General features: G+C 44.6%; 1 protein-coding gene across 1 annotated transcript in view; it reads left to right on the top strand.

Moving 5' to 3' along the window:
- Positions 1-11053: 11053 nt before the first annotated feature.
- The window catches only part of LOC138471386 (vomeronasal type-2 receptor 26-like), a 60525-nt gene continuing 53094 nt past the window's right edge, over positions 11054-18484 (top strand). Inside the window, exon 1 of the mRNA XM_069609049.1 lies at positions 11054-11338. Coding sequence (XP_069465150.1) covers positions 11054-11338 — 285 coding nt within the window. The remainder of the gene's footprint in view (positions 11339-18484) is intronic.

Below are 18484 nucleotides of genomic sequence, written 5' to 3'. Positions count from 1 at the left end.
GTGTGATGGTGAATTGGAGGGAGCACCTGAATTTCAAGATGTGAGCATTGCAGAAATTGAGCATGATGCCATTGATAAAGAGATGTGGATAAGAGCTGGTGAGGAGGATTTAATATTGAATCAAGTTATGATTTGGACCAGAGAAGGATGGCCTCACAAGAATATTGTGGGAAAAGAGTTTGACAGATATTTTGGTGTGAAGGACGAGTTAAGTATGTCTGAGGACGGATGTAAACTTAGAAAAGGAAATAGGATAATACCCCCCAGTGGAGTCAGATCTCATTTAGTAAATATAGCACATCAAGGTCAACTGGGCATGGGAGGAACAAAGAGATATTTGCAGCAATATTTATGGTGGCCCGGGATTGACAGCGATGCAGAGAAGCGTGTTAGGGGTTGTAGAGAGTGTGATAAGAGTGACACGACCAAGATGGTTAGAGAAGTACCAATAAATCCTGTCAAAGTACCGAGTGAACCATGGCAAAAAGTTGCAGTTGATTTGATAGGACCATTACAAAACCTTGACAATGGGTATAAATACATTGATGTGTTAGTAGACTACCATTCCAAATGGATTGAATGGAAGGCTTTGTGTGAGGCAACCACTGCAAAGATGGTGTTATTCTTCGAGGAAGTGTTTTACAGGGAGGGTTTCCCGACAGAATTAATCACTGATAACGGAGTACAATTCTGTTCTGAAAGGATGTTAACTTTCTTGAAGAAATTTTGCATCAGACACATTAGACTGCTTTATATCATCCAAGGGCCAACAGCCTCGTTGAGAGAGCCAATAGGTGCATAAAGGGTGGTTTGCAATTGGCCATGGCTTCTAATCTAAGATGGATTGGTGTAGTAAGAGAAATGATATGGAACTACTGTACCACACCACACTCAGTTACAAATGTATCTCCGTTCATGTCATTGAAAGGGAGATACCCTGGAACAAAACTATGTCCAGGGTGGATGGACTTAGCCAAGAGTTCCAACATTGATCGCAAGAGAATTATGACTCTCATCAAAGAAGCACAGGATGTGTACAAAGAAAGATTTGATGAGGACAAGAGTGTCAAAAGTAATACCTGGAAAGTGGAAGATTGTATTCTCATAAAGAACCCTAGATTCACTCCCAAATGTGTAGAAAGCAAATACATTGGTCCCAAGAAAATATCTGCAGTAAGAAACAATGTAGTAATTGTAGAAGGGGGGAGTGTTGGTCAATGTCCAGAATTGTGAAATGTCCAGAATGCATGAAGGACAATGCACATGATAAACATGACAATGGTGAACATGACAATGGTGAATTTGCTAATAAAAGTATCAGAGACTCTAGTGTCATAGATAAGTGTTCCAAGGATGACAACAATTCAAGGTCTGCAGCAGAGACACATTCAAATAGAGTCAAGAACAAACCCAGCTGTTTTAAGGATTATTATGTGGAGTAAACAGCTGTATGCGCATAAGGGATGAGATGTGTTATGATGTAAGTGTAAGTTAAAACAGGTTCATAAAAATGTATTACCAGATCCTAGTTAAGCATTGAGCTTCACTATGAGCGCATTAAGTTCTAAGAATGTTATTCTAAGAATGTTGATGGGTTACAGTTCAGACTGCAGGGAGAGAGCCATGTTGGCACTCGGCTCTCATAGGCCGCTGTCGCTGTAATGAAATAAATTACTGTTTCTTCATCACTGCTGCCTGGAGCCCTTATTTCCTCACATTACCGATATTATGGCTCCAACTTTTTCTACAGCTGTGACACACTCCTTGGAGGGATAAAGAAATATGCCAGAAGGAACACACAACATATAATATCTTTACCCCCTGCCTCAGTATGGGGTGCCAGGCTGTTACAATTATTACGATGTACACCTGGATATATATGAATGAGTAACTTTATTGTGAGACCCCACAGCCTCCTCCTAAGCTCCCTCAGCACCAACCGCCACTGTGGAATGTTGATTGCCAAACACGCATCAACATTCCACCAGTGTGCCTATGCACGAGCCCGTGCATATTACAATATATCCTCTTCCCTTGTATAACAATGTTAATACAAATTTGAACAATGAAACAATGAACAATGGAACAATGAACAAAATGTTACATGACTTGTCATTACTACGACATGCATCCAGATATAAACTAAATATTGAGTGCAATTTAATATAGTTGTACTTTTAACAAATGTAGTCTCTAAATCTTATGGGAGGACCACATCTTCTACCCACACGACCCCTGTTTTGTCTCTCATCATGTTGCTGATCAATAGCATTCTGACATTCCACACCTACCTCTGGACCAACAGGATTTGGCATTGGAACAATCTCTTCTTGTTCAATCCTTATTCTTTGTGAATCCACAGGATCATAATCTAGTACTGTTTCTTGCAATTCCAAATTAGATCCCACACCTGGCCTAACTTTACTTTTACAGCCACTCAACACCACTCTTCTCTTACTCCAAACAGAGCCATCCTCCAAGTGCACATGTCCCTTTCCCACCTTGATAACTCTCCTTAAGGGCATGAAAGAACTGTAACCTTTGTGAACCATCCTAGGATTCTTAATGTACACTTCATCCCCGGGCTTAACATTCAACTCCTTCCTAGTTTTTTGTGAAGACATTGTACTCTGCTGTCGCTCCAAAACACTGCGATGAACAGCTCGCAAGTCCATATCGCATGGCCCACCACCCCCCATGGCCAAGGTTCTCAATGTTGTACCTGACTTCCTACCCCTCATGAGTTCAAATGGAGATCTTCCCGTAAGTATGGCAGGTGTTCTCCGATATGCAGCCAGGTATTGTGTTAACACATCCTGCCAATTCAACCCATTGGCCAAAGCCAATTGTATGGCTGCCTTAATGGTACCATTTGCTCTCTCAACCAATCCATTCGCAGAAGGATTATATAAAGCTGTCCTACAATGCGAAATGTCATGCTGCTCCAAAAATTCCCTCATTGCTCTAGAAGTGAACTGCACCCCATTGTCAGTCACTAAAGTTGCAGGTAATCCTTCACGATCAAATACTTTCTTTAAAAATTCAATAACAGAATTCGTTGTAACACTAGAACATGCCGCCACCTCAATCCACCTGGACGTATAGTCCACCAAAACCAACATATATCTGGACTCAGGCTCTAAACAGTCAAATGGACCCATGATATCCAAAGCCAATTTCGACCATACCTGCTCTGGAACCTCTACAGGGTGTATAGGTTGTGGATGCAATACCTTGCTCTTATCACTAACAGAACATGCCATACAATCTTTCACTACTTGCTCAACATCCTTGTCCATAGATGGCCACCAGTACTCTTCTCTCAATCTCCTTTTCGTTAAAGATCGTCCCAAATGACCCACATGTGCCAATTCCACTATTCTTCCCCTCAAACTTACAGGAGGTATCAATTTGTAACCCCTAGACACACCCCAGGGACCCTCGGCCAATTCGTCAATAACCTGAACATAAGCTTTCCCCTCCAATCTGTCCTTAACAGTGTGCCACCCCTTAAGCAAACCTTCCCTAATCCACCTCAACTCAAGATCCGTCTCAGACTCCCGATCCAACACTGACTTCTCCACAGCTGAAGTCACCAAAGCAACCTGACAATCCTGCGAATCATCCTCTTGTACTATTCCTGCCTCACCATCACCCTGTCCCACTGGCAAACGGGAAAAACAGTCCGCAACAACATTCAACCTTCCTGGAAAATACTGCAAGAAAAAATTATAATCCTGCAACTGTACTGACCACTTTGCAATCCTTGGAGACACTGCCATGACCCCTTTGGTAGAAAATACCTGCACCAATGGTTTGTGGTCCGTTCTGACAATATACGGTATACCCCACAAAAATGTCCTGAAGTGTTTTGAAGCCCATAAAACTGCCAAGGTCTCTCTCTCAATTACAGAGTACCTCGTTTCCACCTCTCTCAAGGTCCTCGAAGCAAAAGCCACTGGTACCCATTCACCTTTTATCCATTGCTCTAGCACTGCCTCTAGACCCACCTCACTTGCATCCACAGTCAAAACAGTTTTATTTTTCAGATCAAATGACTTCAATGAGGGAGCATTCTCTACTTCCTTCTTGACCAACTCAAATTCTGCCGCACACTCCGCGGACCATACAAACCTTGCACACTTCTTCATGAGAGCTCTCATGGCCACCGTTTTTTCAGCATAATTAGGAACAAATTTAACATAATACTCCGCAAGACCCAGAAAAGCCCTTAGCTGATCCTTATTGCCTGGAGCTGGCGTATCTCTCAACACTTGTACTAACTCCTTTTTTGGACTCACACCTCGTGAACTCAATGTGTGTCCCAAATATGTGACCTCCTGCACACCCACCTGACACTTGGTCAACTTTACCGTCAAACCTCTCTCTTTAAGAATGTGCATGACCTTCCTTACCCTGACATCATGTTGTTTCTTGCTGCTGCCCCAAACCAAAATGTCATCTTGAAAATAGCTGACACCCTTCACACAGCCAAACAACTGCTGCATCAACCGCCTAAACACAGCCGAAGCCGAAGCCAATCCAAAAGGCATACGACAAAACCTGAAAGCCCCAAACGGAGTCACAAATGACGTAAGGGGTCTAGAATCTACATGCAAGTCAATTTGATGATAAGTGGTTGACAAATCAAACGTTGAAAAGTATTTAGCTTCCCCCAACGTCAACAACAACTCATTTATATTTGGCAAGGGATGCCGATCCACCCATATGTTGGAATTTAGTTCTCGGAGGTCTACACACATTCTTATGTTGCCATCACTCTTCTTAACTAAAACTACCGGAAACAACCACTCCGAACACTCAATAGGCTCAATTATTCCTGCTGACTGCAACTTAGTCAGTTCCGCTTTAAATGCCTCCCTGGCTGCAACAGGCACTCCCCTCACTTTATGCACTCTCGGAATCGCCCCCTTCTTCAACACAATGCGATGTGTAAAACCTTTAAGTTTGCCAAGGGTGTCTGAAAATACCTCAGGAAACTCACTCATGAGGACTGTGGAAGTAACCGTTATGTTATTCTCTTCTCCTCCCTCCATGACACTTAAAACTGGTTCCTTTTCACCTGGATGAATTTGTATTTTTAGTGCAGCCTGCTCATCCCAACCCAGTACACTTGTGCCCTTTGAAGCGACATACAATTTACCCATAGTTTGCCTCCCCTTGAAAGAGAAATTCGACCAATTATAACCCAGCAGGTCAATGGATTGCTGCCCATAAGCATATGGTCTTATGTCCGGGGGCAACAAAGTAGACATTTCTTTACCCAGCACTTTATGATAGATTTCCGGAGACACCAGAGAATAAGGTGACCCCGAATCCACCAACATATCCACAGGATGCTGGTCCACTAATACCGACACCCATGGACCCTTCCGCCCACAACCCTCAACATGTAAAATGACACTCTGATTGGAGACGCTCTGATTAGAGCCACCACCCGATGCCCCTTCTAGCCCCATGGTAGCATCCTCTGTAATTACACTAGCAACCACCTGCCCCTTACACATACGTGCAAAATGACCCATACGTTTACATTTCCTGCACTCAACATTGTTAGCAGGATATAACTTCGAACCAACATTGTGACTCAACCAGCCACAATTTTTGCATCCCTCCTTGACCTTAGATGCTCTATTGCCTTGTGTCACAACTTAACCCCAGCTTTTCTACTCCTTGGCACCACAGCATGTACCATCTCCCTACTCCCATCCCTTTCAGTAACCACTAGTACACTCGCCTTTGAGGCTTCAATTGCTCTGGCAATCTCCAAAACCTTATCAAGAGAAGGATTGTTCTCAATCCACAATCTCTCTCTAATTTTTTGATTGGATGTCTTCATCATGATCTGATCCCTTATGTGTTCCTCTCCATTACCCGGGAACCCGCACGTAGCCATGAGTGCCCGTAAAGCTGTAACATATGCATCTATGCTTTCCATAGAACCTTGTGCCCTAGAGAAAAACTTATATCGCTCTAAAACCACATTAACTCTTTTACCAAAACGTATTTGCAATTTTTTTAAAGCAGTTTCATAGGCACTTACCACCATTTCCCCTTCACCTCCCCCATGAACCATCACATTCTCTCCCGGCAAATGACGAAAAACCCTCAACCCCTCAGTACCAATGCAATTCAGTAAAGCAGCCTCCTTTTCATCATCATTAAACTTTGCCCCACCTGCAGCCCTCAAATATACCTTAAAAGCATCTACCCACTGCTCCCAAGGAGCAACCGGCTCTCCCGGATTCGGAAGAAAAGTGGTGGAGGCCTAGCAGCTGTATGAAACATAGTTGAGTATACTCCCCTGTTTCTTATGTCCCCAAAAGTAACTTGCTAACTTTGTGCAATGCTAAAATCTTAATTCCCTAGCGGCAGATAATTATTTCATTGACACTTTGTGCACCTGCCCCCCAGAATTACATACAGCCCCAAAGTATTGTCACTGGTGGATCACCATACACCAACGATACCAAAACAGACAAATATCTTCCACTGTTGCCTTGAGCACGTGCACCCACACGTAAATGCAGTACAGCCCGATACTGGCACTGGGTGAGTCTCAACTGCTGCCTAGAACACTTGCACCCACAGTAATTGCAGTACAGCCAAGTTCTGGCACTGGGTGAGTCTCAACAGTTAATCCAAAAATTCCTTGGCAGCAAATCCAGCCCAAGCAAATCCACTAACCTCCTGTTGTCGGCGCTTCCACCTTACCTCCAACCACCTTTAGGAGTAATTTGCAGCCCTTTCCACTTGCCAGGATTAATTTGTACTCCTAGTGATTTACACCCTTTCCACTTGCCTGCATACAGTTGTACTCCTGCACACCCAAATTGGCAGCTGTCAGTGCCACCGCAGCCCCTCCTCCTTCCTTACGGCGACCCAGACCCGTAACCAGCCTTGGATCAGGACGCTGTTGGGGGCGGGGCCAGCGGCTGGCACATTATTGCGAAGCGCCACCACAGCCCCCCTCCTTCCCGGAGACTCACAGTCCCCGAAAAACAGCGTTGGAAACAGACGCTGCTGGAGGCGGGGCTATGCGCCGGCCTCTGCTCTATGCGCACACTCTCACGTGTGCCGGCCACCGTACAGCTCAGCGGCAACACTTCCTGCCAGCCCCAACAGACTCCGAGCTGCAGAAGCCTCCTTGGCGAATGGAGCTCTCCAGCCCCCCGTCGCTGCCACCGATGGCCGGGCACCAAACAGCCGACCCGCGAACTCCCTGGGTCTCAGCTGCCCACCGCAGACCGGCAACACTGGCCTGTGCGGTGCCCCGACTGGGCACCCGAACCGCTCCTCCCTGCTCAATCAAGCAGACGCGGACTGGCCCGTGACCGTGCCCCGACTGGGCACCCGGACAGTTCCTCCGCTTCCCCACCTGGGCGCCCAGACACTCCTCCTTGCTACACGGGCCGGCGCGGACTGGCCCGCAGCAATGCTCCGGCTGAGCGGCACCCGGACAGCTCCTCCGCTTCACCTCCGAATCACCGACAACACCGAAGGTGAGGTAGAAGCCAGACAGCTGCTCCGCGCACACGTAGGATGGGGTCTCACACCTCCTCAACGCCAATGTTATAATTATTACGATGTACACCTGGATATATATGAATGAGTAACTTTATTGTGAGACCCCACAGCCTCCTCCTAAGCTCCCTCAGCACCAACCGCCACTGTGGAATGTTGATTGCCAAACACGCATCAACATTCCACCAGTGTGCCTATGCACGAGCCCGTGCATATTACAACACAGGCCTAACACTTCCCAATCAGATCACATTGCCTTTTCCCAATGGCCGCACCTCAAGGCGTGTATTTCTAAAGAGCTCCTCCAATGCAACTGCCTTTTTGACCTTTGCTCATTGATTGACGTATTGGATGACTTTGTGTCAGACATATGTCCGTCTAGAGTGAGCATTGTGTCTCAGACAGATGCACACCATAATCCAATTGCACGGCTGCAGCCGGCAAAGGCAAATAACGCCTGTCAAGTTAACTTCCAAAGGGAGAGGGCTGACCAAGCTTCTCAAACCACATACACCAGGGGTGGCCCTCCAGCATCCACAGTGACAACACTTGATACTAATGAAGAGGCAACAAACCCCATTGTCGACATTAAGGGTAATTCCCAGGAAATTCTACCATCTATCCCGTTACTTGATCCTAAACCCTGCCAAATTCCTGCCAAACAAAATGCAGCGGTGAACGCCAAACTCAAGCAGGTGACCTCCCGGAGATTGCACATAAGAAAGTCACAAATGCCAAAGATCAATGACACAAGCACCAAAGCCTTTGTTATGGATCAAAGGAACTTTGTTATCACAAACATTGATAAGGTAGAAGGAAAAGAGTCCAGAGAAGCGCTGCCTAACAAGGTGCTTGCATGGCTCTGACAAAGAATTGGGCCAGGAGTTGTCAGAATGTCGGACTTGAAGATTCTACGTAGGGTTGATCTGAGTGATTGGTGCTCGCCACTAAAAAGTGACTGAGTCCTAGTGTGTTGTGGGTTCAGCACTGTACCCTTGTATCTAGGATTGTATAAATATCTTCCCAGGGGGTGTTTGAACTGTAAACTGATACTTTGATGCTCCCCGCTCGATCCAGTATGGTTCTTTATGATGTTTAATCGACCCTCTCAGGTCATTGCCATATTTTTGTGGTGATGATTCTCATTGTTTCTTGGCAATTGTGCTGTTTTTGACCTACTGTATTTTGCTCTCCTTATTTATGTTTTATGTTTTATAGGGCTATGGTGCACGGTATAAATGTAATAAAGTAAAGTAAAAAGTAAAAGATGTTGTTGCTCAGGAGTTGGGGGAGAGAATTAAGGGAGTATTCCAGAAAAAACATTGGTAAATTGCAGGGGTACTGTCACAAAATGTTATTGTTGGCGCAAGCAGCGGTGTGTGTACATAAGGTCAGAAATTTGCTTTTGGGGTGAGACAAAAAGTGAGAGAGGAGTCACGAGTGTTGTGTGAGGAGGGGATAATTGAGCCTATTGAGAGTAGCAAATCCATAATCGTGGTAACACAGTGACCTGATGGTGATGTCAGATTCAGTGTGGATTTATGGGACCTGCATTGGAATATCTAGGCTAACAGATATCCTTTACGAAAAGTAAATTAAATGCTAACAACCATGGAGGGAGGGGAATGGTATAGCACTTTAGATCTATCATCTGCTTACCATCAGGCAAACTTACATCCCATTTCATTACGGCCATGGGGACATATCAATACAAGAGAATGCTGTTCGTTTTGGCATCGGCTTCGCCCATATTTCAGAGGTTATGGATCTTTTGGGTGACGTTCCCGGCGTAAAGTGTTTCCAGGATGATATATTGATTGGTGAGAAGACAGAGGTTGAACATGATGGAAGAGTGTATGAGGTGTTGAGGAGGCTGGCAAGGGTGGGTTTAACAATTAAGAAGGAGAAGTGCCAATTAATAGTTCATCAGGTGTCATATTTGAGTCATAGGCTGACTAAAGATGCGTTGGAAATGCGACCTAAGATGGTTGATGCTTTTCCTTTGGTAAAGTCACCTGTGAATAAGGATGAGTTCAGATTCTTTTTAGGATTAATAGAATAGTATGCATAGTTTGTTGAAAGGTTTGCAATGAAGAGTGCAGATATTTTATATAGGAAATTCAGGAGGAGAAGGCATTTAAGTAAAATAAAGGAGGAGATGGCTAATGCACCCTCCTTATATAGGTTTGATCCTACAGCTGAGACTATTATAACAGTTGATGCATGTGTCAAATGTTTAGGTGCTGTTTTGGGTCAGGTTCAGAGGGGTCGTGAAGTGCCTATAGCCTTTGAATCTCGTGCTTAATCTGATGTTGAAACGCAGTACTCCACTATACAGCTCAAGAGTTTGGTGTGTTATTGGGCATCGATATATTTTAGGGCATATGTTTGGGGCATACCATAAAAGATTAAGAGTGATCATAAGCCTTTGATAAATTTTGTTTTTTGACAAGAGGATCAGTTTAGTGACACAGAGAATTGCAAGGTGGTTGGCTGTGCTACAACAATATAATTTTGTGGTGGAATATGTCCCTGGCCGGCGCAACCTGGTGGCCGACTGTTTATCCAGGGCACCTATGGAGGTGAGAAAATGGGAAAATAATGGATGGGAGGAGTGGATAGGGCAGGTAGAGGAAACTGTGAGCAATACTGATCAACAGCAGTTCTGATCTGGGTCTGGCAAGGGGTGAGAGGTTAGTACCTGCTGCTTCTTTGAGGAAGAAGCTTATTTGACAGGCACATAGTGGTCATCTGTGAAAGAGTCTTACCAAACAAAGATTAAGAGCCATATTTTGGTGGCCCAGTATGGATGTGATGGTGGATGAAGAGGTAGGGTCACGTGTTCCATGCTGTATGAGTGATAAGTTGTTGAGGATACAGAGCATGGTGATGGGTAAGGTGGACATACCTGATGGAGTGTGGGGAAAAAGTGGCAATAGATTTGGGCCCTATAAGTTTGTTGGATCTAGAAAGTAGGTTTGCCATTGTGTTGGTGGATTATGCCTCAAAAGGGTTTGAAATCATTGTTTCGAACAACGGTGTTCAGCTTGCTAACGATAAATGAGGACATATCTAGAGGTCAATGGATTTGAAAACCATTGGACTGCTCTGTATAACTCCAAGATGAATGGGCTGGTTGAACATATAAATGGTGCAATTAAAGAGACAATTCAGCTGGAGCATGCTAATGTATAGAGTGGAGGGTTTGTGTCCAGGACATGATGAGAGCTTACAGAGATACTCCCCATATGTTGACTGGCGTGGCACCTTTTGAAAAGATATGGGGAAGGGAGATGCAGTCTAGAGTGTATACACATTGGTTGGCTGATGATGGTGAGGAGAGAGTCATAAGAGGTGAGGGTAATGTGCGTCCCATTAAGGTGGGTGACATGGTTAGAATAAAGAAGGCTTTTGGTGTTCCAAAAGGGTGTTCACAACACTATGACCATATAGTAGTAGTGAAAGTTGGTTAGAGACGTGGTGACAAGTGATGGCAAACAAATTGACTATGAGTCGGGTTGCTTTCCTCAAGAACCGAGATGTTTACCTTCCAACTTCAAATCATCACCATGTAAATTCTGAATGTGAGGAAAATGGTATGTCTGGGTATAATAATGAGGAATGGTATAGAAAAGGATCTGTAGAGAGAGGGACAGATTCCGGTGATTCCCAAATACGGGAAGACTACCTAAATATCCCTGATAGGTATTCAAGTGAATCATTAGAGAATGAGAATGGGGTTGGAGAGGACAGTGTAGAACAGAGTGATGATGATGGTCAAACTAGATTTCTGGTAAGAAGAAGACCAGTGAAGTATGATGGTTACAAGATATACAGTTGAAATACAAGATATACAGTTCAGCATATTCTATTTGTTATTATGCCTTTTTGTTAATTTGTTTCATCATTTATGTTTCAATCTAAATTGTAATGTATTTGTTTTATGAAATTGTTGTTTGGTATGCTAAGTATAAGGAGGAACATATGCTGTATTCTAATTGGGTAATTGGTGCGCGTAATAACATTCTCTTTTAGGATGTTGCAGGTGTCATCAAGTGCACAAGGGTTGACAGTTGTTGTCAGTTATGCGATTGAGAGTTACTTGATGACAGTTACCTGATTGTTATGCTCTCTAGGTCATTTTATTTGGCGGCGTAAATCCTTACAATAATGTCATCATTGATGTATCCTGGTATCAATTATATAACACGTGCTTTGACTTGTAAAGTGCTTCTTTTCTTCCTAAAGCTAAGTGCATGCTCAATTAATGCCATACTACTACTGCTACTACTACTACTACTGATGATAATAATAATAATAATAATAATAATAATAATAATAATAATAATAATAATAAGTATAGCTTCACAGGCAGAAACAGGCACGTTGAAATGGATGGGTTAATGACCTGTAGCCAAACAATACAGACATAGTACTACACTAGCAACAACACACTTTTGAAACACATTACATACATTTGGATGGAATTTCTTTTTTTGTTGAAAAAAACAAATACATTATTTATTTATTTTATTTATTTTTATTTGTATTTAATCAAAAAGATTTTTACAAAAACAGACTTTTACTCTTGGTCACTTTCAATGTGAAGTTTAGTGGATTGGCCCAGCAGTCTCAGGTAGCAGAATGGCTACTTCCATTCTCAGTTTAAAGTCATTCTGTTGATGGGAAGAGCTTTACACCAGATAGGAGACCACCTGAGCCTCTGAAATTCCCCATATTCCTCATCCTCCTCCCAGTCCTTGCTTTTGAGAGGTGACCCCAACAACAGGACAGAAACATGTTCCCACTGTTCAGAATGCAGCCCTGATCACTCACAATTTAGTTTCGGACCTGTCCCTTGATGCTGGGCATGAACCCCTTCTAAATTAGGTGTAATTTTCATGGCTCACATGAACGTCTAGCCCTTCAGACAAGGGTTAAGGGGGTAATTACTGCTACAATATGACACCCCTCCATGGGATGCTTGTGGGCATGCACCAGGTTGAAAGACGTCCATTGCCTATCTGTGGTGGGTATTTTGGAACAGAAATGATCCAGGGCATGATCCTTGCTGGATACATTTTTTATTACCTACAACTACGCAGACTCTTTAAAAGCATGAGCGCTCTTCTGGTAGAAAAAAGAACATGCAAGGGTAGGCTTGTTCGAGGGGTATTCTCTGACCCCATCATATGGAGAAACATGGTTTCAGCCATTTTATTTATTGTACATTTGTATGGTGCCTATACAGCCAAGGTATATTGAGGCACCACAAGACAGGTTAAGGGGACAGGAGGAAAAACAACAATAGCAGTCCTACTAGGCATTGCGACATTCGGATTGTGCAAGTGTAGAATTGGAAGTGCTAAGGAGGGTAGGGTATCAGGGAGGGTGTCTGGGAGGAAGGAAGGATGAAGGAGAGGTTTGGGGGAAGTGCAGAGTGCTTCAGGGACTAGTCAAGTGCTAAAGGACACAAGAGGGCATGTGCCAGGGAACAGCGGCGGGAGTAGAATAGTGCGATTAGGGTGTACCACGCTCAATGAGCTAGTCCAGGAGGGGACCCTAGGGCAAGTGCTGGTTACAGGGAGTTGGGGGGAGGATTGGTCGAGGAGGGCCATGGTCTCAGTTAGACTCATAAGGGACCAGGAACCAGCTGCATGGCAGGGACATTAGCAAGGGAGAGAGAGGGGGAAGGAGGAGGAGAAAAAGAAGGTCTTGAGGAGCTTCCAGAATTTAAGGAGATCTGGCTCAAGTCTGAGAGGGGTGTGAAGGCCCTTCCAGAGGGAGAACCCTGCAGAAGAAAGAGATCTACCTCCCACTCTCTGCTTGGAGAAACGTCTGACCTGAAGTTGGAGCTAAAGGACCAAAGTGTTCTAGCAGGGGGGTAATTAGGGAGTGAAAGTTATATGTAGCAGGGTCTTAGGCCAGAGAAAGCCTTCAGGATGATGGTGAGAGGGACCTGAATGTGATCATTGCAGTCACCCGGAGCCAGTGGAGAGACTTTAGGGCTGAAACGATGCAGCTTCTGGGCTTGAAGCCAAGGATAAGTCTTGCAGTCCTTTTCTGGATTAGTTGAAGAGGGCGAAGGGAGGAAAGAGGCAGGCATTGTGAAGGAAAGCATGAAGGAAATATGGAGGAATCTGAAGAATTGGGGTAAAGGGTACATGTGACAAATCATATTCCGGGGTACCAGTGATCATGGGGTGAATATTGGTTTCTAAACCATCAATCAGCCCCACACTTCTAATACACCAGAATGGATCTGAACAGATTGGATTAAACAAGTTTACAATTAAAATAATACACCTCCTTGTCCAATTTTGGTAACGTGGACCAAATGGCAGTCTTACTTGCTCTAAAGATCATGGATCCTTGGTTATTTGCAATACAGCGAACATACAATTGTTACACACTAATAAAAGGAGTGTCCAGTCAAGGTTGCATAGAAATATCTGCTTTATTATTATCACAACAGACAATCTAATAACACTAATATATACAAACCACCCAGTAAAGGAATCCAGAGAACAGACAGCTTCTAATAAGGGAAAGGGATGCACTCTGGATACTGACAGGAGGGTAGTTGGTATGGTTAATAACCACAATAGTTTTTTAAAAGGCTTTTTGGCTTCAGCAAAAATGGAGAGTGGGTCTTAACATGTCTCTAGGGGGCTTCTGGGAAGGGCCAGGGGTACAGAACCACAATGGTATTTATTTATTTATTTATTTATTTATTTATTTATTTATACATTTCTAGAGCTCATTTAACCTGTGGGTGGGTAGTTGTTTTTGGTGTTTGACAGCATTGAGCCGGCTTTAGGGCACTTTTCAGGCCCCTGCGACAGAGTGCGAAATGGGAGTCAGTGGCGGGTATCAGGCAGCCAGTCGATTCGATGGGCGAACCTTGGCGAACGGCTGCTGGCTGTCCTTCACGACGAATCAGGGTCCGGAATCATTGTCTCAGTGCTGATCAGCCTTTCTGAAGCACTGGTCTAGAGGTCCCGTGTTCATTCAGCGAATGAGGCTTGATGGCGGTAGTGTGAGGGTGACGGCGGTCTGCGTTGCAGGCAGTTGTGGATTGAGGAGCTTGACTGGCTGGAGAATGTCCTTTAAGGTGGAAGGGAGCAGGTGCGTGTCGTTACACTTCTCCCTGCTTCTCCAATGGCTTGAGTTGTCCTTTAAGGCAAAAGGCCCAGAGCTACGGTATGTGTTGCAGGAGATGCTTTATCCTTGGTTTCGGGTTCAAAGACCTTCTGGCATTCCCTTTCCATGGAGCTGGCGACAGAGCCTAGCAGGATGCACTGTGTGTTGGCTGGGTAACAGTTCTGAAGTGGCTGAAGGGTCTTCTGAGTTCTTATCTCCTCTGTTCCTTGGGATAAGTTAAGGGGTGGGATCCTGCTTCCCCCTACTGATGTTCCTGACCTTCCTTTACTGGCAGAAGCTGTAAAGCAGACTGTACCTGCAGCCAGGCTCCAGGGATGAGTTCCACTTGTGCTTCAAGTCAGTTGATCTGCCTGAAAGAAGGGTTCCAGCCCTCTCTTAAAGTCAAGTGAGCCACAATGATTGGTGTAGGCTGAGCCTACCTTTAGTGAATCAATCCTGGGGTCCCTACTGACAATTGCCATTGATACTGGGGTGTGAGCTGGTTGTTGGGTTTCTTGTCTCCTTCATTATCCTCTACACCCAGGCCCCATGGGGCCTGTTTGAAACACCCTCTATTTGTATGTTAAACGCAGGGCTAACAAAAGAGCAGGGTGGTTCCTTGGATCCCTTGTCAGTTAATAAGGCTGTCCATGGCAGGGGAAGACCACCCCACCCTCCTTGGGATGACATTGGGCGCTCCTCTGTTGTCATATGTTATGTTATGATGATTTATACCGCTCACTGATACCACCCAAGGACAGTCTCCATGCACTCATGTGGTTCTGCAAGAGAGGAGGGGTGGGTGTGTTAGTGGGGATAGGATGATAGGAAAGGGTTAGAAACAGGAGGAACTGGCATCTGTGAGCATGTGAGAGTTGGTTTTGGAAGCCCCATGTGTTATAACCGTATGGGTGGGACTTAGTGCCTCGGATGTGTGCTAGATTTTGTGTTGGTGTGTGTGTCGTGTGATGTTAGTGTGGATTGTGATTGTGCACACTGGTTAGTTGTATCCATAAGGGGTCCAGAGTCATGGCTGGCTGTTGGTATATGACTATATATTGTGTTTGTGTGTAATTGTGTAGTTGATGGATTTATGGACTATGTGCCAAGGAGTTCCCTCTAGCTTTGCTTCCAGAGTCTCAGAGAGATGGTAGGGTGCGAACAATAGATTGATTATTGGTGAGGCTATGTGTAGTGTGTCTAGCCCCTAGTCAAGTATAGTGGTGATGGATATGTTGGAGGAGTTTGAAGGGGAAGTGGGTTGGTAGGTCGGTCAGTTTGGTGAAGCCTCTAGTGTGGGTCTTTTGTTGCCAACATTCTTGGTTGTGGTTCGTTGGCCCATCTAATCTCCTCTCTCGGTAAGGGGGCTGACTTCTCTGCGGAGTATGGTGGTAGGTGGATGGTTGTACCTACTGTGTTCCTGGTTACTCATCCAGGTTAGTCGTGGCCGGTGGGTATGGACCTGATGTCCGTGCGGTTGCCGAAAGGGTGTGCAGCAGGAGTTACAAAGATAGAGGGGGAGGTGCTTGACCTAGCAGCCCTAGTTATGGGTGGACAGGCTAGGGTGGCCCTTGTTGTGGTGGGCAGACTAGGCTGATGCTTGGGTTTTAATGGATCACCTGTCTGAGTTTCCTTGGTGCATAATAGCTCAAGGTGTTATCCTTAAATCTGTCCATTGTTTGGTCGGCCTTCTCTTCTTTGAATACTTCAGTTGTTGGGCATGGTTGTGTGGGCAGGCAGGAGGAGGGGGGTGGTGCAGCGATCTGACACTCTAAGATAATGCCGCTGTTGTCTGTGACTGTATTTTTTAGTGTATTTCTTTTTGTCCGCATTGTTATTACTGCCGATGTTCCTTTGTAGTTGCCATTGTCTATTGAATAACCAGGTTTTGAGTCATTTCCTGAAGATGAAGGTGTTCTTCTGTGGTTCCAATTTCTTATGAGCATCGTGTTCCAGAGGATAGCAATTAGACGTGAGGATGCTGTTCCTCTAAAGTTTCTTTTTTCGTAAAGTTGTGTCTCTATTTTTCGGCTGGTAGCGGCTGATCTCGGCTGGAGGAATTCCGCTCATTGTCTGGGTACGGCTTTGTGGGCGATGCAGAGTGCTCATATTCCAACTAAATATGATCAGGCAGGCTGTACCTGTAGGCTGTGTCCAGGCCAGAGTAAACAGGTCTATGCGTTTGCTGTGATGTGAGCATAGGAAAATGTGTGTGGATTAGCTCCATGCACTTTCTTGAGGAAGGTCTTCCATCATTCATTTACTTTGAAATTTCAAAAAAGCTCAGACGAAACTGCACCGTCCAAGCAGATGTTCAAATTCCACACAGTATACTATATAATTTTCTTTATCTACGTGAGAACAACAATACGTTTAATAAGAGTCCATTGAATCACACAGAGCAATACATAAACACATCTAAAGCACGACAGCCAATGGATCAATAAAAATACATTTATTTTATTTTATTGAGAAAGCAAATTACCTACTTTACAAACACCACAGACCTTAACAACAGATTATAAATTACATTATTCAAAATGTTTAAATAAATTAGGACCCATGCAACAGTAAACTCTTCCTACATGCCCAAATTATTCTTACATGATTGTGTACAGCAAAACTTAAAGGCCATAGGCTTCCTTCATACTCCTGATTACACCATTCCCCCGGCAGGGCTTAAAGCAAGCTCTCCCCAGATTATCATAAAGGTGTGGGGTGGGGGACTAAAACGAAAATGAAATAGATCATTGTGCCCTATCATCCCCCATGCTACAAAAAGAATTCCTTTCTGTGTGCCCAGGATTCCATTTGCCAGGAAAGCCAATGAATGCAACAAGGAGCAATTAAAAATGTATGATTTTAGCAAAAAAAGTATCGGTATCAATTATATAATTCCATAAGCGAAAGGAAGTCTTTACATCAAAATAATCCATAGCCAGAGAAAACTTCTAGCAACTCTCTGTTCAGCCCCCTTAACGAGCGCTTTTGTGACCTCCAAGATTGACTATGGAAAAAGCACTCTCCATAGATACTCAGGAATAGGGCCACTACTTTCTGTTTAACTGTTCTGTTTAAGGGCCCAAATGAGTGCCCTTTTGTAGTTGTTAAGTGAGGGGGCACTCCAGACTTTCACCACCTAGATCCACTTGCAAAGGAAAAGAGGATGGTGGGCTGCTAAGTAGGGAAAAGGGTGGCCAAACAGGAAGGCACCAACCGTTTAGCAGTGATTTACAAGTGGGTGCTGGTTAGGCCACGTGACCATGATCCACTTGCAATTGCAAAAGAATAGAGGCTGGAGGGCTGCTTAAGTAGGGAAAAAGGGCAGGAAAACAGGAAGGCACCAACAGTTTAGCAGTGATTGACAGGTGGGTGCGGCTTAGGCCACGTGACATAGACCCACTTGCACCTGCTCCCCAAATGCAAAAGAAAAGAGGCTGCTTAAGTAGGGGAAAAGGACGGCAAAACATAAAGGCACCCATAGTTTAGCAGTGATTGACAGGTGGGTGGGGTTTAGGCCACATGTCCTCCATCTACTTGCACTTGCTCATCAACTGTAAAGGAAAAAAGGCTGGAGGGCTGCTTAAGTACGGAAAAAGGGTGGCAAAACATAAAGGCACCAACAGTTTAGCAGAGATTGACAGGTGGGTGCGGCTTAGGCCTTGTCACCTTGGTCCATTTGCACCTGCTCACCAAATTATTATAACATCAGGTCTTTTTTCTGTTGAATCAAGGCACATCAGATCATATTTGAAGCTATTTGTGTTGCACCAGCGAGGGGTCGTGGAGGTAGTTA

The sequence above is a fragment of the Ambystoma mexicanum genome, chromosome 1p (genome assembly GCF_040938575.1).
Source record: "Ambystoma mexicanum isolate Mex_15411 chromosome 1p, UKY_AmexF1_1, whole genome shotgun sequence".
Taxonomy (NCBI): domain Eukaryota; kingdom Metazoa; phylum Chordata; class Amphibia; order Caudata; family Ambystomatidae; genus Ambystoma; species Ambystoma mexicanum.
Note: the sequence above shows the minus strand (reverse complement) of the source record. Positions and strands in the feature narration are given on the sequence as shown.